At 33.2% G+C, this 24,579-nt stretch overlaps 1 protein-coding gene across 2 annotated transcripts in view; it reads left to right on the top strand.

Annotated features, from left to right (window-relative positions):
* The window catches only part of GPR137C (G protein-coupled receptor 137C), a 61,724-nt gene that overhangs the window by 29,623 nt on the left and 7,522 nt on the right, over positions 1 to 24,579 (top strand). For both annotated transcript variants that reach the window (XM_015080084.3, XM_027065716.2), the window contains exons 2-3: positions 5,608 to 5,651; positions 7,392 to 7,620. In XM_015080084.3, coding sequence (XP_014935570.2) covers positions 5,608 to 5,651; positions 7,392 to 7,620 — 273 coding nt within the window. The remainder of the gene's footprint in view (positions 1 to 5,607; positions 5,652 to 7,391; positions 7,621 to 24,579) is intronic.

Consider the following 24,579-nt stretch of genomic DNA (forward strand, 5'->3'; position numbering starts at 1 on the left):
CTATATTCTATAAAGTACATATTCTGTATTCTACTAATATCAGATCATTGTTTTTAACCTTATTATACCCCAAATGTGATGTAAACCACTGGTTGTATTTATGACGCATTGTAATGTATTCTGCAAATCTGGGCTGATTTTTTTAATTTTTAATTATTTAAAATTTTAATTTTAATTTTTTCCTGAATTTCATTTAATTTTTAAAAATTTTTTCCTTATTCTCCTCAACTACTTCTCACCCATTTTTTATCCCTGTACATGACCTGTAACCTTATTATATTTCCCACCTTGTCCCCATTGTCTTCTTCATTTGAAACTTTTAAGTACCTTCAGTAAAATTTAGCTTCTCCAGATGACACTTTGTGCCTTATAAACCATCCCCACCAATCTCAATTTGTGGGAAGAGCAATCAGACTACTTTATGTTTCCCAATACTACTTACTGATGTTATACCATCATCACCTCTGAAATCCATGCCATCTGATTAGGTCATCATTGGCTATAATAATAACTCGCACTTTCCTAGATGAATCAGCACTTTCTTCTGCCCTGATCTGCTGTTGTATAGATCTTTTTCAAAGCCCATATTGATAATCCATCCAATGAGACTCAATTCAGTGGCTTCTCAGAGCTCTAAAATCCTACCTTTCTATTTTAGCCACCCAAAAGCAAGGCCACACCTTGGGTCAACTCTTTAAAATGAAGCAATTCTTTCTAACTAGTGTCTTCTATCTCTTTTCCCTTATACATCTTAAAATCATCCTTTTATCTGTTTCTCAACCTTATCCCAACTTTTAATCACTTTACTACATCTGTTTTTCCTACTCCATTAGCCACCTTGTGATCTCTTTTGCACTTAGAACCTACAATCAATCTAGTATTCCCCTTACTTGACTTCTTGCTGTGCCAACATAGTTCACTCACCCACTTTTTCTTTCTCTCTAATAGTTTTGCATATTACAGTTTTAAATTATTACATGAAAAATGCATCCTAGTTATTTAAACTTTTTGTAATGGCATCCATTTTCTTCTATTAGATTTTTTCGATTTTAAAATTAGGAAATCTTGCAATCTGTATCCACTGACAACTGCTTGACTTTACCTGGACCTCTCTGCTTCTCAATATATTCCTTTATAACCCTTCTATTCATGTGTTCCAAATGTTTTCCATATTACCAGTGCTTAAATCTAACATCCCTTCCCAGGATATGACCTTGCCTCCTACTTTACTAGAAAAAAATAGAATCCATCTGCCCAATTCTCTCAGCCATCTTCTCTAGATCAAAATGTTTGTATCCATGCACAGCTACATCCAAATTTCTTATTTTAACAGCTGGTTTATAGATTATTTTAAATTTTCTGTGCAGACCTCCAGGTTTTTCTTCAACTATTTTTTTCTAACCTCTTGACTCAAAAGTATGTATTTTTCTTTTCAAGCTTCTTCTAGAGCCTTCTTTAATGATTGAACTCTCCCTTCCTCTCTCCTGCTCCCCATTTATCATTTCACCCTCTCTACTCTGTTTCTGACCAGCAGATTATTACATTAGAAACAATGAAAGGTCTGAGATTTTACCTTACTTGCAAGCTAACAGATTAATTACCCACAGTTGTATATACATATACTAACAGAAAACACAAGACCCATGGGGTCATTACTCATTGAAAAAACAACCAAAGCAACGTCTTGCATCAGGTCCCTAGCCCCAGTTTCCATAAGGTTAACGGAGTGAGGGCCAGATGTTACCTATGCCTGCAGCAGGGTATGTTACAGGGGAAGAACTCTGAAATAAGGAAGGGAGACAGACAGTCAGACCTTATCTTTACTCCGGAATGTAAGCCAGAGCTGTCAGCCTAGAGCCTGATGCAGAGCTCGAACTCATGAACCATGAGACCATGACCTGAGCCGAAGTCGGATGCTTAAATGACTGAGCCACCCAGGCGCCCCTATATGAACATGTTTTAATATGATTTAAAAAAATCATTTGACAGTAAATTGTATATGTGATGCCCCTTTAACCCTAAATGTGCACTTCAATGTATACTTCCCTAAAAAATAAAATTATCTTACGTAACTACAATATAATTACAAAAATCATACAGTTGAATATTTATATAATACTATTATCTAATCTTCAGGCCTTATTCAGATTTTGCCATTTGTTTCAATAATGCCACTTATGGAAAAAAATTCCAGGATTATACATTAATTTTTCCCCAGTGGTTGCATCAGTTTGCATTTCCACCAACAGTGCACAAAGGTTTTCTTTTTTTCCACATCCTCGCCAACACTTTTTTCTTTTTTTCTTTCTTTCTTTTTTTATTTTAGCCATTCTGACTGGTATGAGGTAGTATCTTATTGTGGTTTTGATTTGCATTTCTCTGATGATTAGTGCTGTTGAACATCTTTTCATGTATATGTTAGCCATCTGTATGTCTTTGGAGAAATGTCTGTTCATGTCTTCTGCCCATCTTTTAATTAGATTATTTTGGGTTTTTGTTTTGTTGTCGTTGTTGTTTTGTTTTTGGGTTTTTTTGGTGTTGAGTTGCATAAGCTCTTCACATATTTTGGATATTAACCCCTTATCAGATATTTCATTTGCAAATATCTTTTTCCATCCAGTAGGTTGTCTTTTTTGTTTTGTTGATGGTTTCCTTGGCTGTGCAGAAACTTTTTATTTTGATGTGGTCCCAATAGTTTATTTTTGCTTTTATTTCCCTTACCTGAGGAGAAATGTCTAGAAAAATGTTGCTATCACCAGTATCAGAGAAATTACTGCCTGTACTCTCTTCTAGGATTTTTATCTTTTTAGTTCTCACATTCAGGTCTTTAGATTCATAACCTTGAGAATGTGGTTGAGTAGACTCACTCAAGTTCAACAGTATTTTAACTAGAGTTAAAACTAGGCTGACAGCTCAGACCCTGGTGCCTCCTCCAGATTCCATGTCTCTCTCTCTCTCTCTGTGTCCCTCCCCTGCTCAGGCTCAGACTCTCTCTCTCTCTCAAAAATAAACATTAAAAAAAATTTTAAAAACATGTTCATATATAGAACATACTATTTATAGCAGCATTATTCACAATATGCAAAAGGTGGAAGCTACTCAAGTGTTCATTGATGGATGAATGGATGAACAAAATGTGGTGTATACATACAAGAGAATCTTATTCAACCTTAAAGGAAAAGGAAATTGTGACACACTTTACAACATGGGTAAACCTTGAAGACATTATGCTAAAGTGATATAAGCCAATCACAAAACAACAAATGTTGTATTATTCCCCTTATATGAGGTTCCTACAGCAGTCAAATTCGCAGAGACAGAAAATAGAATGGTGGTTGCCAGGTACTGGAGGAGGGAAAATGAGGAGTTGTTTTTTAATGAATACAAAATTTTAGTTTGGGAGGATGAAAAAGTTCTGGAGATGGATGATGGCAATGGTTTGCACAGCAATGTGAATGTACTTAATGCAGTTGAACTGTACACTTAAAAATCAAATGGTGATGGGAATGCAAGCTGGTGCAGCCACTCTGGAAAACAGTATGGAGGTTCCTCAAAAAACTAAAAATAGAACTACCCTACGACCCAGCAATTGCACTACTAGGCATTTATCCATGGGATACAGGTGTGCTATTTCGAAGGGACACATGCACCCCCATGTTTATAGCAGCACTATCAACAACAGCCAAAGTATGGAAAGAGACTAAATGGATGAATGGATAAAGAAGATGTGGTATATATAGACAATGGAGTATTACTCAGCAATCAAAAAGAATGAAATCTTGCCATTTGCAACTATGTGGATGGACCTGGAGGGTATTATGCTAAGTGAAATTAGTCAGTCAGAGAAAGACGAATATCATATGACTTCACTCATATGAGGACTTTAAGAGACAAAACAGATGAACATAAGGGAAGGGAAACAAAAATAATATAAAAACAGGGAGGGGGACAAAACAGAAAAGACTCATAAATATGGAGAACAAACTGAGGGTCACTGGAGGGGTTGTGGGAGGGGGGATGGGCTAAATGGGTAAAGGGCACTAAGGAATCTACTCCTGAAATCATTGTTGCACTATTTGCTAACTAATTTGGATGTAAATTTTAAAAAATAAAAAAATAAAAAATCAAATGATGAGTTTTGTCTTATATATATTTGTAAAAATAATTAAAATTATATGTAGACAGCTGAGAAGAAAAGGAAATGTAGTAAAATGAACACTTATCTTCTAAAGATAAGAGTAAAGAATAGAAGCAGAGAGACCAATTAAAAAGCTGTTGTAATATGTACCTCAGTAGTGGAGACAGAGAAAATGGGTACATCTGAGAATGATTTAAGTGGTATGATTTGGACTCCTGTATCACATCTACCTTCTGCTTAACAAAAATACAATGGATATGAGTAGATGCATAGGCTGCTATCTTTAAGCATTTGCCTAACACTCATTTGCCCTTCATAACTTGGCTCTGGCTCAACTTCCTTTGAGAAGTCCTCCCTGACTCTATGCAGTCTTTCCCCTTTCTCCTCACCTCTTACCTCTTCTTGGACTGAATTAGTCTTTCTCCCTTCCTAGATGTTGTGATAGCATCTTTTGCATGGACATCACAATATGTTAAAATAAATGGTTTATCTATTTCTTCAATACACTGAGCTCCTTGAGAGCAGAAACAGTTACTATATTTATGAACCACAGCACCTCTCAAAATGTGTGCTCAATAAATGCTTGAATGAATGTAATAAGTTATTGAGTACATATACTGTTTTTGTTTATAATGCTTTATGCTTGCCTCTTTCCTTCCATGCCCCCAAAGTTCATACCCTATTTCAATAGTCTTATAACTAGTCTTTCTACTTCAAGTACATAATTTCTCTAAAGTAGTCTGTGCATTGATGCCATATTAATGAAATTTCATATTTTGCAGCATCTACATAAAAAAACTTCAGTATCTTCCCATTATCTAAATAAAGTTCAAATTCATCAGTGAGAAATTAAGTCCTTCTGCACTATGCTCTCAGAATTTACCATGTTCATTTCAAATTCTACTTACCTACCTACTTAATTTTATTCAACAAGTATTTGAGAACCTGCCCTTTGCAAGGCTTTGTGAAAGAAGAAAGTTTACTAAGTATGATATGTGCTCATTCTCTTTGTGTTCATTTTTTGGTCCCTTGTTTCCTTTTGCTACTTCATTTCATCTTAGGGGAAAAAAATCTTTGGAAAATATTGTCATATTCATATTTAAGTAAGTAGTTCCATTTTAAGACAAAATGTGAGTAATATAATGAAGTTTAGAAAAGGTGGCAAGCTATCCAGCACAATGGCTCACAATAAAAGTTCAATAAATGTTTAAACTGAGTTCATTCTGTTTAAAATTTTAAAGATAGAAATTTAAATTTGGGACAAAGAAAATTATTACTGTTTTAAGTCTTTGGAAACCTGCTTGTTTTTGCTTCATGGTAGTTCAAATGTTAACATTTGAGTTTATTTAACTATTATTTTTTGTAACATATTATTATTTGTAGTTTATCACTTTGAAACACAAAGTCAAAACAAATTTAAGAATACTGTATTACACATTTTCAAAAACCTTTCTATACTCTTTTTATAGGTTATATGTAAAGTCAGATGTGCCACTGAACTTGACAAACACAAGTAAGTTTCGTGAGTAGCAAGGTCTAATTTTTTTCACAATAGACTTCTCAAAGTAGAAGGTCATGGTAGTTGAGGGTGCTGTAGCAGTTTTATAGGAAGTCCAGTGGTTAGATTAGCACATCAGAAGTGAATTGCAGATTCTACAGTTCTCGCCTCAGCCATATTGCTGCCTAACACCTGTTTTTGCTGTTCTGCTACTGTCATGCTTTAGATGTCAGATATAGTTTCATAGGGCCTACACATATTAAAGTTAGATTATACTTTTTGGGGCAAGCGTGTGTGGTATAGTTCCATGAAATAAGGAATGTTTTGGTATTGATTAATGTCAAAAATGAGAGTGCTAAACTGGGGAGTTAGGAGACGTGGGTTTCAGACCAATTCTCCCGCTAATTCATTGGCTATTCAACTCATTTAACCTCTATATTTTGGCTTCCTAAACTATTACAATCCTCTGGACATAGGGACAATTTCAAGGTCCATTTTGGGTTTCAAGTTAATATTATTATTTTTATTATTTAATCTGAGATAATATTAAGATCTAAACTTCTCAAACTAAAATTTTTGTACTTTGTACACTTAACAAAGGATTGCTTGTGACAGATTACACATTACCTTCAATTAACCTCTTTTAAACTATTTCCAAAGGCAGACAACATTTTATGATTCCCAGTGTTGAAAATGATCCAAAATAAAAGATATTAGGATGCTGAATAAATTTCTGGCTCATCTTAATTTGGGTTATAAATGTATTTGAACTGGGATTACTTTCATATAGAGAGCTGTCACAGCTACTTAATACAGGTAGCCATACCTTACATGAAGAGTTTTTATGTGGTGGTCTAATTTTTCTTTACGAGATATAGGTGAGCGTTTCTTTTTCTTTTTTTAATGTTTATTTTTGAGAGAGAGAGAGCACAAGCAGGGGAAGGGCAGAGAGAGAGGGAGACAGAATCTGAAGCAGGCTCCAGGCTCTGAGCCATCAGCACAGAGCCCGACGCGGCGCTCAAACTCATGAATGGCAAGATTATGACCTGAGCTGAAGTCAGATGCCTAACCCACTGAGCCCAGGCACCCCAACGATACAGTTGAGCATTTCATTCTCAGAGTTCCTCTGTATGCATAGTAAATATGCAACTTTATAAGAAGCCAAGGTATTGAAATGCCACATATACTGTCCCTATGTTCTTCTTTAGCCATGTTTGAAAATGATGTTTGCTATGGATAATCAGAAGCTCATAAGAATTGAACATTATTTAAAGCACATTTCCCTCAACCTCTTAAAATTAATATTAGTGATCAATTTACATTTAGATAGAGTGTATTAACTTTCCAGGCAAATTATAAAAACCTGGTAATTCCTAGAATGAAAAGGTCAATGAAATATGGTTAGTAGTTATAAAAATGAAAAAAGCAGGATTCCTTGAATTAGTGTTAAAATAATCTTATATTATTCTTCCTGGTAGAGGCAACTGACATTATTTTTAAGTTAATGTTTTATTAAGTTATTTTTAAGTTAATGTTTTAAAATCTAATGCCATTTTTAAAAGGTTTAGATACTAATTTTATAATAGCAAAGATATCTCAAGTAACTCTGAGTGATTATTTAATTTGTATTTAATTAAATCATAAAGATTTTATACTGAAGGAGTTATTGTACCTAAAATAACACAACTAATTCAGAATTAAATCTAATCTCTCATTAGTATATAGATATCTAATACATTTATTTTTTCCTTTCAGAATTCTGTTGCATTTGGGCTTCATATTGGCAAGCCTTCTTTTTTTAGTGGTGAACTTGACTTGTGCAGTGCTAGTCCATGGAGATGTCCCAGAAAATCAATTGAAGTGGACGGTGTTTGTTCGAGCATTAATTAATGATAGCCTGTTTATTCTTTGTGCCATCTCTTTAGTTAGTTACATATGCAAAATTACAAAAATGTCATCAGCAAATGTCTACCTCGAATCAAAGGTAAGTATGTTTCTTAAATTTATGCTTGAAAATATAACTTCAAATCCTCATCCTATGAAGCATGTTTTAATGGAAAGCCTATGTTTTTTTTTTAAAGAGTATTCTGAATGTAAGGTACATTTTTGAGCTTGAAATAATGGTCACAAGATATTAAAGTGCATTCATAACTTGGCCCTTACTAAATAACATTTTTTTAAAAAGTTTACATTGAGCATACTATATTTTCTGTGACTTATACCCTCTACATTGTAGGATAAACGAAATAGACCAGAATTTACATGAATGTATGACAAATGGTCTAATATATAAAGCCACATTAACAATTTAAGATTTCATCAGTAAGGGTGGCAGTATTGCCATTAAACAGTTTACCAGATTATGTCTGCATACACTTGAGTTAGCAATGTTAAGATGCTATACTTCTAAACTGGTGTTTATTTGTGTATAAAGATTTAGAAAATGTTACTTCACCCCATAATGTGAAGACCCTATGATTTTGAAACAGCTAATCATGTAATTAAATTTATAAATGCTTTGCTTCTGCCTTTCCTTATACTTTTTGTTTGGATCAGCAAACAGAAGCCAAATGCTAACCTATTAACAAAGAACTATAAAAGTTTCTACCACTAATCGACAGCGTGGTTGAGCAGTGAATCAGTCATCACAGTGTGTATTTGATACTGGATGTGAGGGTATAGATGTGTGGATTTAGGGGTATGGTTTACACATACACACAAGCCTGTTTTAATTAGGCATCATTACCTGTTCACTGAAGATAAGCAAGATAGTGTCTTTAACAGAAGAGTTCTCTGAAATATACTTAGATTTCTATATTGTTGTTATCCATTATATAATCCTAGTAAGTTAAGGTGCTTTAATTCAATGCATCAACTTGTCCTTTAAATTTAGGTACAGACTTTAATTTTACTTTTTAAACATGTATCAGAATGCAGGATAAAAATAAAAATATATGCAAAGAGAGAGAGAGACTTTCAAAAGTATTAATCTTACCTAGGAAACTATTGTATCAATTAAAGGTTTAATTGTATGAAAGGTTAGCTCAGAAATTTAAATGTTTTAGCTCATTCTAGCTTCAGTTTAAATGTTAAAAATAGTACTGTCACTGTTACAGTACATAATCTTTTGGTGTAGCAACAGCATCTTCACTTAATGTAATAACATCACCATAACATTCAGACCTGTGCTTGTCTAGCGATAAAGCATAAATAGATTTGGTTGAACTTACATGGCTTCTTTTCTGGATATTTAACAACTTTTCAAGTTTGGTTTTACTTGCTTTGAAATAAATGTTTCTGTGACTATAAGTAAAGTTGCCAATCTAAGAAGGAAAGCTCATCTGATAACTTCTCCAGAATTATTTCAAACATCCCCTAACTATGATATGAAAGGTATTCATTTTTTTATTATTATTTTAGAAGTTTTACATTTAACAGGCGCATGGATTCAGAATTCTCTAACATTACAGAGGGAAATGCTTAAATACATAACTTTAAAGGTAAACATAATAGATCTTTTGTATTACATTGTACTGTTACATAGTTCTTGGTCTTCCTAAGTTGATTATAAACTTATTTATTCAAAGAGTACAGCCTCTTGCTTTCACATTCTCCTTGTAAATCACTAGGCTCATTTTTATTTTTTGACTTCTGGACAGTAATGGCCGTTTCTTTTATTTAGTCCACAAATATCAGCTAAGCATCTGCCTCTTCCCCTTTTAAACTGACCCTGTTTCCTACTATCCCTAAGAACATTTCCTTAAAAGCTCAGACTTGGATCCTTTGTTTTCCTTTTTTTTTTTTTTTTTTAATTTTTTTTTCAACGTTTTTTATTTATTTTTGGGACAGAGAGAGACAGAGCATGAACGGGGGAGGGGCAGAGAGAGAGGGAGACACAGAATCGGAAACAGGCTCCAGGCTCTGAGCCATCAGCCCAGAGCCTGACGCGGGGCTCGAACTCACGGACCGCGAGATCGTGACCTGGCTGAAGTCGGACGCTTAACCGACTGCGCCACCCAGGCGCCCCCTTTGTTTTTCTTTTTATTCTTCCTTCCTTCCTTCTTCTAAATATTCATTGATAATGATATCTTACATAATTTGTTTCAACAAAATCTTACCTACCTTATTTCTAAATGGCACACAACATTCTTTCCTGTCTCTATATCTTCAGGCTGTTTCATTTTCCAGGAATGTCTCTCCCCCACCCACTGCTCTATTACTGTTTGTTCTTATCTTACCAAACTTTGAAGGCATAACTCTAATGTTTCTCCTTTTTATGAACTTGATTTGATTCTTTCCCCTTCATCTCCAAAACAAAATTTAATTTTTTTAATGTTTATTTATTTTTGAGAGACAGAGAGAGACAGAGCGTGAACTGGGGAGGGGCAGAGAGAGAGGGACACACAGAATCTGAAGCAGGCTCCAGGCTCTGAGCTGTTGGCACAGAGCCTGACACGGGGCTCGAACCCATGAGCCGTGAGATCATGACCTGAGCTGAAGTCAGATGCTTAACCGACTGAGCCACCCAGGCACCCCTCCAAAGTAAAATTTAGAAATAACTACCTGGATTCTCTTTTTAAAAAAAAATTTAAATTCTTTTAGCAGCTAGAACAATGCTGTGTATTGGTTCTCTTTTTCAAAGTAGCAACTCTAACTGGGTTTTTAAATATTAGGTTATTGTCGATTTGAATAGTTTGTTTCTGCTCTTACAATTTTTGACCTTCTTACGTATTTAAGGTTTTTACTTTGTTCTTTGTCTGTGTTCTTATATAGATACGTGATTTATTATTTTGTAAACTAATAAGATATTTAGAGCAACATGTTTTCTCAAGTACTGCTTTGGCAGCTTTCCATAATCTTGTTATATTGTACGAACACTCTTATTTAACAAAAACAAAGAAAATTTTCTATTTGAGTTTAAGCCATGTCTTCAACATTACATACTTATATATCAATGTGAATTAGATATTGTCTTTACATATAGGTCTTCCTTCAACTTACTTTGATGGAAAGTCTAAAATTCATACATCTATCTTATTCAGGTCCCCTAACTTCCTTAAGAAGTTGCTTGACTGCTTGACTGTGTATGCATTTCAGCCTAAACAATATATAATTTCTGTACTCCAGTTTCTTGAAATAAAGTCTCAACTGTTAAATTTAAAAGCTTAATTGCCAAAAAAAATGACCTGAAGGATTTCTTGTTTGTTCATTTCCATAGCTATTCTACATTTTATCCTCAACCCAGTCCAGATGTTTTGTACTCAGACTTCATTGTATCATGGATAGAATTGTCTGTTCTGACCTATACTTTGGCCTGTATCAAGAAATATGTAAGAAACATTTATCTTAAAAGTCACTATTGTATAATGTTGAGGATATTATCTATACAGCGTTCCCCAGAAAAGATATTTTTCTCCAGTTCAGTCCCAGGTAAAACAGTATTGATTAAGTCCTTTTTCCCTCTGGCCACTATGCCATTCAGAGGCAAATCTGTGGTTTACCTCTATATCAATCATAGGTGACCTTATGATATCCACTTTGGTTCTGGCTCTACCTCTAGTTTTATTTTACTTTCTTATTCCCCCCACCACCACCAGACACACATTCTTATATATTTTTTATTTTGTTTGTATCTCTGTAACTACTTCAAATTCTCTTTTGTAATGAGGGTGGTATAAATAAATAAATTAACATAAAAATGGGATTGGATATACTGTTGGATATGTTTGTATCTCTGTTTTCAGATATATCAATTTTTAATTAATTTGGAAAGGCCTTACTGAGAGACAACATATCATAGTGATTAAGAGCTAGAAACCTGATTGGGCACCTGGGTGGCTCCGTTGGTGGTACATTTGACTTTTGATTGTACCTCAGGTAACGATCCCAGGGCTCTGGGATTCAGCCCCACGCGGAGCCTTATTTGGGTAGGTCTCTGCACTGAGGGTGGAGCCTGCTTAAGATTCTCTCCCTCTCCCTTTACCCCTCCCCTGCTCACACTCTTTCTCTCTCTTAAAAAGAGAGAGAGAGAGAGAGAGAGAGAGAGAGAGAGAGAGCTGGAAACCTGAGATCAAAGAGATAAGGCAATAAATCCCATCTCTTCTGTTACTGGCCATATGGCATTGGACAAGTAACAGTATCTGTAAGTTTCATTCAGCTGATCTGTAAAATGAAAATAATGATAGTGTTGATCTTATAGGTTGTTATGAAGATAAGAGTAGTACCTTCGAAGGTGGTTATAAGGATTAAATGAAATTTCATATAAAGTACTTAATATAATGCCTAGCACTTGGGAAGTGCTTGTGAATGTTAGCTATTATGATCCTAACATGTACTAAAGGATGGTAACGTAACTTCAAAAAGTTCTTGAATACCTGAAATAGTTGGCAAAATTTATCTGGAGAGGGGTGCTATACATGTAATCAGATTCTCAAAAGGAGCATTGATCCAAAAAAAAGAATAAGAATCACTGAAAAACTGAGTTTCTCTTTTAAGTACTTTAATTTTACTCGACTCCACTTTCTTTATGTACCATTTCGCATGGATTTCAATAAGGGTTGAAGTCTCTTAATAGGTGACATTTCATCTAATATTTAACTAACTTTTCTTTAAAATCTTTAGAACAAATATTACTGAAATAATGTAATGGCATTTTTAATCATAGGAATTTTTGTTCTGTGATCTACTGTAACTTTTATTACAATTTCAATTTTCTCTTATTTGCATGCTCATGATAGACAATGCTTTTAACTTTTTATCTATTTTTAACATTTCAAGTGTGTCTCATTAACTTGGACAAAATATAGAATTATTTTGATTGTTTTTTTACAAACCTTTTCTACGATAAATAAACAGTTTGTATTTATTGACATGATTGCATGTTACTATTGGTCTATTTTTCCCATTAAGTTTTTTTTATTGCTGTTTGCCTTGACTTCATTTGTATGATTTCTGTGGTATATTTGAATTTATTTATTTTTTCTCAAAATTACACATAACTATTAACATTAAAATGCATACTGATAAAATTATTTTTATTCTAATATTCCTTCCAACTTCAGAAAAAAATAATAATATTTATAACAATATAAGAACATAATAGACAAAATAACTTATCTACACAAAAAGATTTAAGCCAATGTAGATGCTTAGTCCCTGTAATGACAGGTTGGGATTATCTGTATAAGAGAACACTCAAAGGCAGGGTGGGAATAAAAGTTAAGCTATTAGGTTTATATCTCTGGTCAGGGACATGCACAATTTTATATCTGATAAAAGTGTAAAGGGAATAATTGTCTGATACTTAAGATCAGCTTGTCTCCTAGCCCAGTGGGCCATGTGCAAATAATGCATTCTCTCTCTCTCTCTCTGCCTCTCTCTCTCTCCTGAATTCCTAACAGTTTTAATTATTATGTAAACCTTTCTGTCCAATGTTCACTTAACCTTTTATCCATATTAATTTAATGTATTAAAATGGAAAACAGCATCAGCATCTTACAGAGACACAGTAACATTCAATTAGACTGATTTTTTTTTTTTGAGAGAAAGAGATAGAGAGCAAGTGGGGGAGGGGCAGAGAGAGAGAGAGAGAGAGAGAGAGAGAGAGAATCCCAAACAGGCTCCGCACTATCAACACAGAGCCCAATGTGGGGCTGGAACTCATGAACAATGAGCTCATGACCTGAGCTGAAGTCAAGAGTCAGACACTCAACCAACTGAGCCACCCAGACTGATATTTCTGATCTTTCATGCAGACTAGCTGATCCTACAAGACCAAAGCAGTGATTTATGGTAATTTAAGCCATAATTAAAGAAATAGACTAAAATACTATCAGTGTCTTTTTCCATCACCCTAAAATATTATGTAACCAGACTTTGGGAGGATGATGGGTAGAGAAATAGGGACTGCACCTTCCTCTGTAATAGGTATGATTGCCATCTTCCCAATACTTTGCTATAATTTCTCTCTTGAATTATGAGGATTTACTCCATCCATCTTAAGCTGTGGCACTTGGCTGCCTTTGTTACTCCAGTTCTTATACCCCAAGTCTTATTTCCTCTTCTGTTGCTGAGCAGACCCACCACACACTTGTCACATTTTTAAAAATCCATAGGAGTCAGAGATCTAATTTCATTGTCTTGGAAGCATGAACCTTTTTGAACCTGTTTAAATTTTATAATTATCGAAATACAGTTGACCCTTGAACAACAGAGGGACTAGAGGCACTGACCCATTACACAATTTAAAATCCACGTATAGCTTTGACTCCCCCAAAACTTCTTTTAATGTCTTTGGGGTTTTTTTTAATTGAAGTACAGTTGACACACTGACTCCTCCAAAGTTTAACTACTAATAGCCTACAGTTGACTGAAAGCCTTACCAATAATAGAAACAGTCAATTAACACACACTGTGTATACTGTGTGTATTATATACTGTATTCTTACAGTAAAGTAAGCTAGAGGAAAGAAAATGTTATTAAGTAAATCATAAGAAAGAGAAAACATATTTACAGTACTGTACAGTATTTGTCAAAAAATCTGTGGATAGTAGACTCCAACCTATTCAAACAGTTCAGCAGTTCAAACCTGTTGTTCAAGGGTCAACTGTTTATTTTTTAATTTACTAATTGAGACTACTTTGTTTTCTTACTTTTGATCCTTAGTTTGGCATTTTATTCTCAAAATGGAAGTAGCATTTGTGAGATGTTTTCCAAAAATATGTGTAGGATTCTGCTTCTGGTAATGGCTAAGTAGCTTCTATTGGACAAACCTTCCACAGATAGCAATGATAAATTCTGGACAAAATATAAAAAGCACTGAAGGCACTGGAGAGCAACCACTTAGAAGAAGGAAATAACACTGAGTGAGTTTCCTGTTTTTTACAGCTTCTAACCTGAGGGAAGTTCTCATCCACGGGGCAGCCAAAACTAGAAGAGAAAACCTCTGTTTAACTTGCTTGAAGAATCAGAAGACAAAATTCAAGTAACTACCACAGATGGAAAATGAGTGGGAAATTTCAGGAAGAAGACAGCCAGGTAGAGGAAGCCCCAAATTCTGATGATAAATTCTGCCAAATTTTTATCTGATACCTGAACTGCACGTGAGCAAGGCAGAATTCAAGCAGCACAATTAAGAAGAAAGGAATTGAACTGATATTTCAGTTGCTCTCTATACATGGAAGACAGTTTGGGATTTGAGTCTAACCACATTAGTTTTTGCTTGAAAAATAAAAAAAAGGAAAAGAGAAAAATCAATAATTTTTAGAAGAATATAACAGAATCCAGACTCTCTAAAACATGTCACTCACAAGGGGCAGAGCACAATCCAAGATTACTAGATATATGAAGAAACAGGAAAAATATAAGTCATACTTAAAAGGCAAAAAGTAAAACTCAAAAAGCAATCTTTGGAGGCAATCCACCCTTCCAGATGATGTAGGTGTTGGCTATATCAGACAAAGATTTTATATTATGTTTAAGTATGTAAAGGAAAATACACTTTGATAAATAAATAGGAAAACTCAGGAGAACTAAAAACTATAAAAAGAATTTCTAGAATTAAAAAATACAATATTTAAATTAAAAAGTCACCAGTTGGGCTTAACAGCAGATTGAAGATGAAAGAAGAAAAAGAAATCAATAAATCAGCAGAAAGTATCCAATTTGAAGCACAGAGTAGAGTAGGGGAAAGATGATAATAAAATGAACAGAATCTCGGGACCTAAGTATGCATAAGTGGAAAAGGAAAAGAGGGAGAAAATTATTTTGGAAAAAATATTTGAAGAAATAATGACTGAAATTTTCCAATTTTTGATGAAAGACATAAATTTACAGCTCAGCAACCCCAATCAGGATAAATATAAAGAAAGTGTCATATAGGTTCATTATAGTCGAAGTACTTAAAACGAAAAATAAAAAGGAAATCTTGAGAGCAGAGAAAAATGACGCATACATAAGGGAACATTGATTTAAATGATCACTCACTTCTCATCAGAAATAAGGGAGTCCAGAAGACATGGAAATGACATCTTCAACATGCTGAAGAAAACATGTTATCAACTCTGAAATCTCTATCCAATTAAAATATTCTTAAAGAATGATGAAGAAATAAAAAATCTTCCAATAGAACTAAGAGGGTTAGTTACCAACAGACCTGCACTACAAGAAATGTTAAGAAAATTCTACAGCCTAAAGGGAAATAAAGTAAACTTGAATTTCATCTCTTCAGGAAGGAATGAAGAACACAAGAAATAGTAAATATTTGGGTAAATATAATTTCTTAATTTCTAAAAAAGAAATATGACTGTGCAAAGCAAAACTTACAATGTGAGGCTTACATATGTAGATAAATAATTCTCTCTATAGTATATATAACAGTGATAGCAACTATAGTATAAAGGACAGGGGATAAATGTACCCATAATGTTGCAAAGTTCTTACATTTTATGTCAAAGTGGTATGATGTTAACTATTAGACCATGGAAGTTAAGGATATATATCATAATCTTTAGAGTAGTGGTTCTCAAACTTTTTGGTCTCAAGACCCGATTAGACCTCTGAGAATTATTGAGGACTCCAATATCTAGTGTTATATCCATCTATATGTACATTATTAGAAATAAAAATTGAGAAATTCTAAAAATATTCATTTCTTAATTCATTTAAAATAACAATAATATATTATCCATTATGTTAACATGAATAACATGTTTTTATGAAAACTAATTGTATTTTCCAAAACAAAAATAAATTAGAAGATCGACATTGTTTTACATTTTGCAGATCTCTTTAATTTCTGACTTAATGGAAGACAGCTGGATTTTCATGTTTGCTTCTGCATTCAATCTGTTGTGATATGTCATTTAGGTTGAAGTATATGAAGAAAATCCATCCTCACACATATATGTAGTTGGAAAATGGAGGAGAATTTTAAAACCTTTTCAGATAATTGTGGATATTCTTCTTTAATACTACACCAAAAATCTGAAGTGGAGGTTTCTTGAAGGTTAGTTGCCATGCAGAATCTAAAACCATATTAGTGAACTTTCTGTACTACTATTGGTCTATCTTACACTTTGAATGATTGTGTAACATCATGCATTGATCATTGGAAGAGAGTGGTCAAGATCTTCAAAATGATGATACATTTCATTGGACAGTATTCAAAATCACATTTATTAATATTGCCTCCAATGTCATCAGAAAAGTGTTTAAGTTTTTAGAAGCTGCCATGCCAGTCTTATCATGGACATAAGAGTTTACAAGTTCTCAAAAATTCTAATTTTCATTAGAAAATTTATATTTCACCATTGACAATAGTGTCAGATATTTTCTTTGAAGTGACAGGATAATTTCACTTGTTTTAAAAATATATATTCCTGGTAACCAAGTATGAATAAGCATTGTTTGTCTTCCATAGTTGTCTGTTGAGTAAAAAATGGTGTTCCATAAAAAAGTCTAGTTTCGCTCACAAGTCAAACAACCACATACGTGCTTTTCCTCAAGACTACCACTATGCTTCAGTATGCAGCAGAATTGCTTTAAGTGCATGTCTCATGTCATCACGCAGAATTTTTTTTAAGTTTCTTTATTTATTTTTGAGAGAGTGAGAGCAAGCATGAGTTGGGGAGGGGCAGTGAGGGAGGAAGGGAGAGAGAATTCCAAGCAGGCTCCACACCATCAAGGCAGAGCCCAACGTGGGGCTTGATCTCACAAACCATGAGATCATGACCTGAGCTGAGATCAAGAGTCAGATGCCTAACCAACTAAGCCATAGGCACCCCTCATCACACAGAATTTTAAATAGACACATACTTTAGGTTGATAATTAATAAATATTTTCATTGCTTCATCAAGGATATTCTTAAGTGACACTGACTTTCTTTTTTAATCAGGAATTCATAGTAGTAAAGAATACAATACAGTTTGGGGCCACTGCCTTGCTTTGTACTAAGGCCCAGAAGTTTTCCCTACCATTGCTTTTGTACCATTAGTGAACATATCAACACAGTTGACCCAGGATAAAAAATCAGAAGAGTTTTCAACACTTTGGATATTTCAGTGCCACTTATGTTTCTTCTCAGACATTGACATAAAAGAATACCTTTCTGGATGATTAGTTGATGCTCACACTGGATTATTACAAACAAAATTAGTCCTGCTTCATCAAGTTCAATCATTTACAAGACAAAAATAGAAATCTATAGATAAGGTATTAAATCTTTGTTTTCAGTTAAATCTTCAAATCAGTTAATTTCTGTACTATTGGAAAATGGCAATGCCATAATTTATTCAGTGGACTTCCCATCTGGCAGGCATTCAGTACTGTCCACTGTGTAAGGCTTTACTGGTTTCTCAGCTACTGTGTGTGCTTTCTCAGCCAGTGCAATATAGTAATATAGCCTGTAAATATTTGAATGGTGTTTTCATTTCTAATTTGGAAAGCTATAAAAACAATTTTTAGTGTTTAAAGTGCTCACCACATCTGCATTTAAATTTCAATTCCTCTTGCTTTTAATCTCTGGTCTCAAAATGACTCTGCAGCCTAACTTGGGCCTTAATATTATTCAGAAATGTTCTGTCATAGAAGACACAACAAGGTAAATTATTAACGTTTGTAAAGCCTATTGAAAGATACTTTTCATTACATTTTATTTGATAAAACAAAACAAGAAATCAGTTTCATACAGTTCCTTTGAGGTAGTTTCCTTACTTTATTGAGTCAGAGAGTTCTAATCACTTTCCTCTTTCTCAGCATCTTAGAGATAAACAGGGAAGTTGTATGTTAAAGATATTTTTTATTGTGGTAAAATATTTATAACATAAATTTTACCATTTAATCATTTTTAATTGTATAGTTCAGTGGCATTAAGTACATTCATATTGTTGTACAACCATTGCTATCTATCTCAAGAACATTTCATTATCCCATAGTGAAACTCTGTATCCATTAAAAAAAATAATTTCCTATTCCTGAGACAATAATCCATTCTTAAATATTAAAAAAATATGTTTTCATTTTAGAGTAAAATATGATTAATTTTTAATATGAGTTTAATATCAAATTTTAAATTTTTTAAAGTTTTTGAAGAAAGTTCTTAAATATTGTAAAACAAATCTGTCAGGTATACCAATTCTTATTGTATTTCCATGGAGATACAAGGATTTCAAAATAACTACTTACTGGTTAATAATGGAGTTTCAGCAGATATAACCAAAGAAACCTAGTAAGAAGCCAGTAAAAGTAGGAAAACAATCTGAGTTCATCTCTGAAAATGCACATATTTATACCCTAATTCTATTATATCAGGAATTCTGTAAAACACAAGAATATACATGCATACAAAGTGTTGACATCATCCGTTATCATGTAGCCTCTGGAAAACTCTGCTGTACATCCAAAAGAGAATTAGAGTACAATAAGTAAATAACATCTTAGTATTTTTTTTTATCATTTTGATTTTGATCTTTAAGGTCCCTGGACCACACTTTAAGAACTGCTACCCTAGAGCAACCACTTAAAGCGAAAACAAAACAAATCAAAAACTGGAAAAGTATAGTTAAAAATCCAATAGATAAGTTAAAATGTAATCCTAAAAAATATTCAATTAACCCAAAAAAACACAGGAAATAATAGAGGAAAAACAAACACCAGCAGCAAAAAACAAGCAGAAGCAAACAGAAAACAAATAGTAAAATGTAAGATTTAAATCCAAACATATCACCAATTATATTAAATGTTAATGGACTAAACATCCCATTAAAACATAGAGATGGTCAAAATGGAACTTTAAAGATAAAAAAAAGATATGTCAAAAATAAATAAATGGAAACTATAATATACTATGCATTCAGTAAGCATAAGAAGGCCCTTTAATATCAGATAAGATAAATCTAAAAACCAAGTATTATCAGATATAAAAAGATACCTTTCATCAGGAAACAAAGAATATTAGCAAATATAAGAGGTATATTTCATCAGAAAGACATAAAAATTATAAATGGGTACATGAAGCCAAAAATAGTAGGAAATAAAGCAGAAAAAAAGATTTACCAAAATGGTGAGAAATAAAAGGGGAATGTGTACAATTATAGTTGGAGATTTTATTGCCCCCCCAACAATTGATAAAACAGTACAAAAAATCTGAACAGCACTACCAACACCCTTGAGCTAATTGACTCTCAGTAACTGGAGGGTACACATTCCTTTCAATTGAGCGTGGAAATGGTCATCAAAATAAACCATACAAGGCACCATAATAAAAGTATCAATACTTTCAAAAGAATTGGAATCAAAGAATGTTTTCTAGCATAATGCAATTAAATATCAGTAATGATATGATATCTAAAAAAAATCCAAATATTTAAAAATTATAACATAATTCTAAATAACCCATAAGAAAAGGAAGAAATCACAAGGGAAATTAGAAAACATTTCATATGGAAGGATAACAAAATACAATATATCAAAATTTGTGGGATACTGCTAAAATAGTGCTTGAAGAGAAAAATATATCTTTAAATGCTATATTAGAATGGAAGAAAGATATAAAACTATGGCCTAAGATTTCACCGTAGAAACTATGGGGGAAACTAGGACAAAGTTAAAAAAAAAAAAAAAGAAGTAAGTCCAAAGCAAGTAGAAGGACTGAAGGACTGAGATAATAAAGATAAGAATAGAAATCAGTGAAACAGCAAATAAACAATAGAAAAATTAAAGCCAAAAGTTAATTCTGTGAATAGATGAACAAATTTTATGTACGGAAACAAGCGCAGTGAAGATACAAATTCCCAATATCATGAATGAAAGAGGGAATATCACTTAGATCTTAACAGGCATTAAAAAAAAATGAAGGAATATTATGAACAGCTTTTTGTGAGTAAATTTGACAACTTAGAGGAAATGGACAGATTGCTTTAAAAATACAATGTAACAAATTGGTAGAAGATAAAATATTAGTTCTGAATTGCCCTATATTTATTAAAAAAAATTTGATTTGTTATCAGAAATTTCCATCAAAGAAAACTCTAGGCCCAGATGGTTTCACTGGTTAATTTTATCAAATCTTTAAAGATAAATTAATACCAATATTAAACTCTTTTGAAAATATAAAAGGAAAAAACTCTTTCCAACATATTTTATAAGGACAGCATTACTGTTTTACCAAACTTGACAAAGATATTACAAAGCACATAAAAGCTACAATACTTAAAGACTCAGAATCTAAGCAATATGTAAAAAGGAAAAGATATTATAACCAAGAAGAGTTTATCCCAGGAATGCAACATTGGTTTCACATTGAAATCAAATCAGTTTAATTCACTCATTAGGATAACAAAGGGAAAAAGTAAATATGTAATAATTTGAATAGATGTAGAAAAAACATTTGATAAAATTCAGCACCCTCCATGACTTAAAAAAACATGGAACTCTCAGCTAATAGGGTATACAAGAAATAATCCTCTATCTGATAAAAAGCATCTATAAAAAACCTTCCATCAATATCATACTTAAAGTATTGTTTTGCCCCTAGGATTGGAAACAAAGAAAGAATGCCCATTCTCACCATTTCTATTCAATATTCCAAGAAAACAAGAAACAAAAAGTATAAAATTGGAAATAAAAAAGTAAAACTGTCTGTACTTAACAGAATTGCTTTTGTAGAGCATCTTAAAGAGTCTGCTAAATAACTACTAGAATTCATGAGTGAATTTAGCAAAGTTCTCAGGATACAAGGTCAAAATGCAAAATTATTGTGTTTTTATATATACCAAGAGCAGTCAATTAGAAGATAAAATTCAAATCACATTTATGTTAGCATCAAAAAACAAAATACTTAGAAACAAAATTTCCAAGGCACCTGGGTGGCTTAGTTGGTTAAGCATCTAACTTTTGATTTCTGCTCAGGTCATGATCTCATGGTTCATGAGATTGAGCACTGCATCAGGCTCTATGCCGACAGCATGGAGCCTGCTTGAGTTTCTCTCTCTCCTTTTCTCTCTGCCCCTCCCCCCCCTCACACTCATGTTCTCTCTCAAAATAAATAAATAAACTTAAAAAAAAAAAGAAACAAATTTTCCGAAAAAAACCAAGCAATATCTCTGTACTTAAAACTACAAAATATTACTGAGAGAAATTAAAGAAGACTATAAATCAATGAAGACTATTGTTCATGGATTAGAAGATGCAGTATTGTTAAGATGGCAATTCTTCCCAAAATGATTTACAGATTCAAAGCGATCCTAATCATAATTCTACGATGTGGTTTTTAAAAATAGAATTTGGCAATTTTATTCTAAAACTTATATGGAAACGCACAGGACCTAAAAATACATTTCAAATGGTGCATTCTAATAAAACTTTGTACTATGATGAAAGTATTCTATACCTGCATTGTTCAGTATGGTAGCTAGCCATATGTGACTATTGAGCACTTGAAAAGTAGCTATTGTGACAGAGGATCTGATCATTTAATTAATTTAATTTAATTTAATTTAAGTGTAAATAACCAGATGTGGCTAATGGCTATTGTATTGAACAATGCAGAAAGAAACACTGAAAAAGCAGGGGACTTACACTACATGGCTTTGAAATTTAGGATACAGCTACAATAATTAAAACACTGTGCTACTGGCATAAAAGAGGCAAACAGATCAATGGAACAGAATAGAAAGCCTAGAAATCAATCCACACATATAAGGTCGTTTGATTTTTGACCAAGGTGCTAAAGCAATCCAAACGGAAAAGGAAACCTTTTTAACTAATGAGGTTGGAAAAACTGGATATCCATATGAAACAAAATGAAGCCCAACTCCATCTCATACTATACGCACATAAAAATATTTCAAAATGGATGATAGACCTAAATGTAAATGAAAAAATTCTAAAACTTCTGAAAATAAACACCAAAAAGTATCTTTACAACCTGGGCATAGGCAAAGATTTCTTAGGTCATAGAGTAATCAGAAGGAATAGATTGATGAATTAGACTTAATTAAATTTTAAATTTCTCATCCAAAGAAAAGACTAATAAAATGCAAAAGCAAGTCACAGACTTCAAGAAAATATTTGCATATTTCTGACAAAGGACTCATTTCCAGCATATATAGAGATCTCTTACAACTCAATAATAAAAAAAAAAAGACAACCGAATTTAGAAGTGGACAATGATATGAATAGATTTGTCACAAAGAAGATATACAAATGGCCAATAAACAAAATGTCATTAGTCTTCATGAAATGCAAATTAACAAAAATGAGATACTATCACACAACCATCAGCATGGCTAAAATTAAAAAGATTGAAAACCCCTATGTTGTCTAGGATGTAGAACAACTGGAACTCTCATACTTTGTTGGAAATATAAAATTATACATCCATTTTGGAAAGAGATGAGGCAATTTCTTATACAGCTGAATTTATACCAACCATACCACCCAGTAATTCCATTCTTAGGTATTTACCCCAAAGAAGTGAAAACATATGTCCACAGAAAGATGTATATAAGAATATTTATAGAAACTATCCATCAACAGAAAAAACTGTCATATAAACAATCTCATATAATTATTAAGTGGAATTAGTGTGATTAACTATCCTGGTTTCTCTGGGACTGAGAAGTTTTCTGGGACTTTCAGTGCTAAAACTAGGAAACTCTTAAGCAAATCAGGGCCAGTTAGTCATTCTAATTATCCACCTCAGCAATACAAAGACCATAGAATTACTAAAACATCCAACAACATGGGTGAAGCACAAAACATTATGCTGAGTGAATGAAGCCTACAAAAGAGTTCATATTCTATGGTCCTCTTTATATGAAGTTCAGAACTAAGGTGTGGCAAAAACAGAAGCAGGAGAGTGTATACATCTGAGGGTTTGGCTGATGGGGAAGGGGTGTGAGGGAACTTTCTGGAGTGATGGTAATGCTCTCTATTTTGGTAGAAATGTGGGTTACACTGGTGTATACATTTGTCAAAACTTAGTGAATGGTAATTTGAAGTTTCTGCATATCTACATTTTAAAAATACCTGTAAACAAATATTGAACTCTAGCTAATGACATGCATACCAATGTGTTAATAATATGCATACTGAAGTGAGGTGTGACTCTTCTTTCCTTGTCTGGTATGGAATTTCTTAAAAAAGTGGTGTAGATGTTAGAGATGGAAGAAGGGAGAATAATACCTTGAGGATTGCTTCTGAGTGGAATTGTCTGTTATTGACTCCATTCATTTTAGAAAGATTTTCTTTAACTTTTTGGCAACAGCTTCCATGTTGCTGAATCCATTTTTCTGTTTTGTTTTGTAATCCTGTGTTTTGCAGGAAGAATCTTACTTTGCTTTCTAAATCAGTGAGCTTCTTTCGTTGTTATATATATGTAATCTAACTGTAATTTTGTTTTATTAATTGCCTCAGTGTTATTGACTCTTTGCTAACTTTTCTCACAACCTTTTTTTTTTTTTTTTGGCTTTTATAGTATTTACAAGTATAAGCAAAATATCTCCATATTATGTCTTTTAGTAGTCATTTTATTTCTCCAGAAAGTTACTTAGGATTATTTTAAGGGATGGCAGTGCTTACAACATTCTAACTTCTTGTTATCTAATGTTTCTTTAATACTATAGTACTTTTAAAATTGCTTCTGGATTGGCTTTAGATTAGCTTCTGTTTAATGTTTTTTTTTTTTTTTTTTATATATTTTGAAGAGAGAGAGAGACAAGGCATAGGCAGGGGAGGGGCAGAGAGAGAGGGAGACACAGAATCCGAAGCAGGATCCAGGCTCTGAGCTGTCAGCACAGAGCCTGACACGGGGCTGGAACCCACAAACCCTGAAATCACAACCTGAGCAGAAGTCAGATGCTTAACCAACTGAGCCTCCCAGGCACCCCTAGATTAGCTTGTTTATTAACAACTTTTTTGGGTATTCACAAAAATAAAAATGT

The sequence above is a fragment of the Acinonyx jubatus genome, chromosome B3, assembly GCF_027475565.1.
Source record: "Acinonyx jubatus isolate Ajub_Pintada_27869175 chromosome B3, VMU_Ajub_asm_v1.0, whole genome shotgun sequence".
NCBI lineage: Eukaryota > Metazoa > Chordata > Mammalia > Carnivora > Felidae > Acinonyx > Acinonyx jubatus.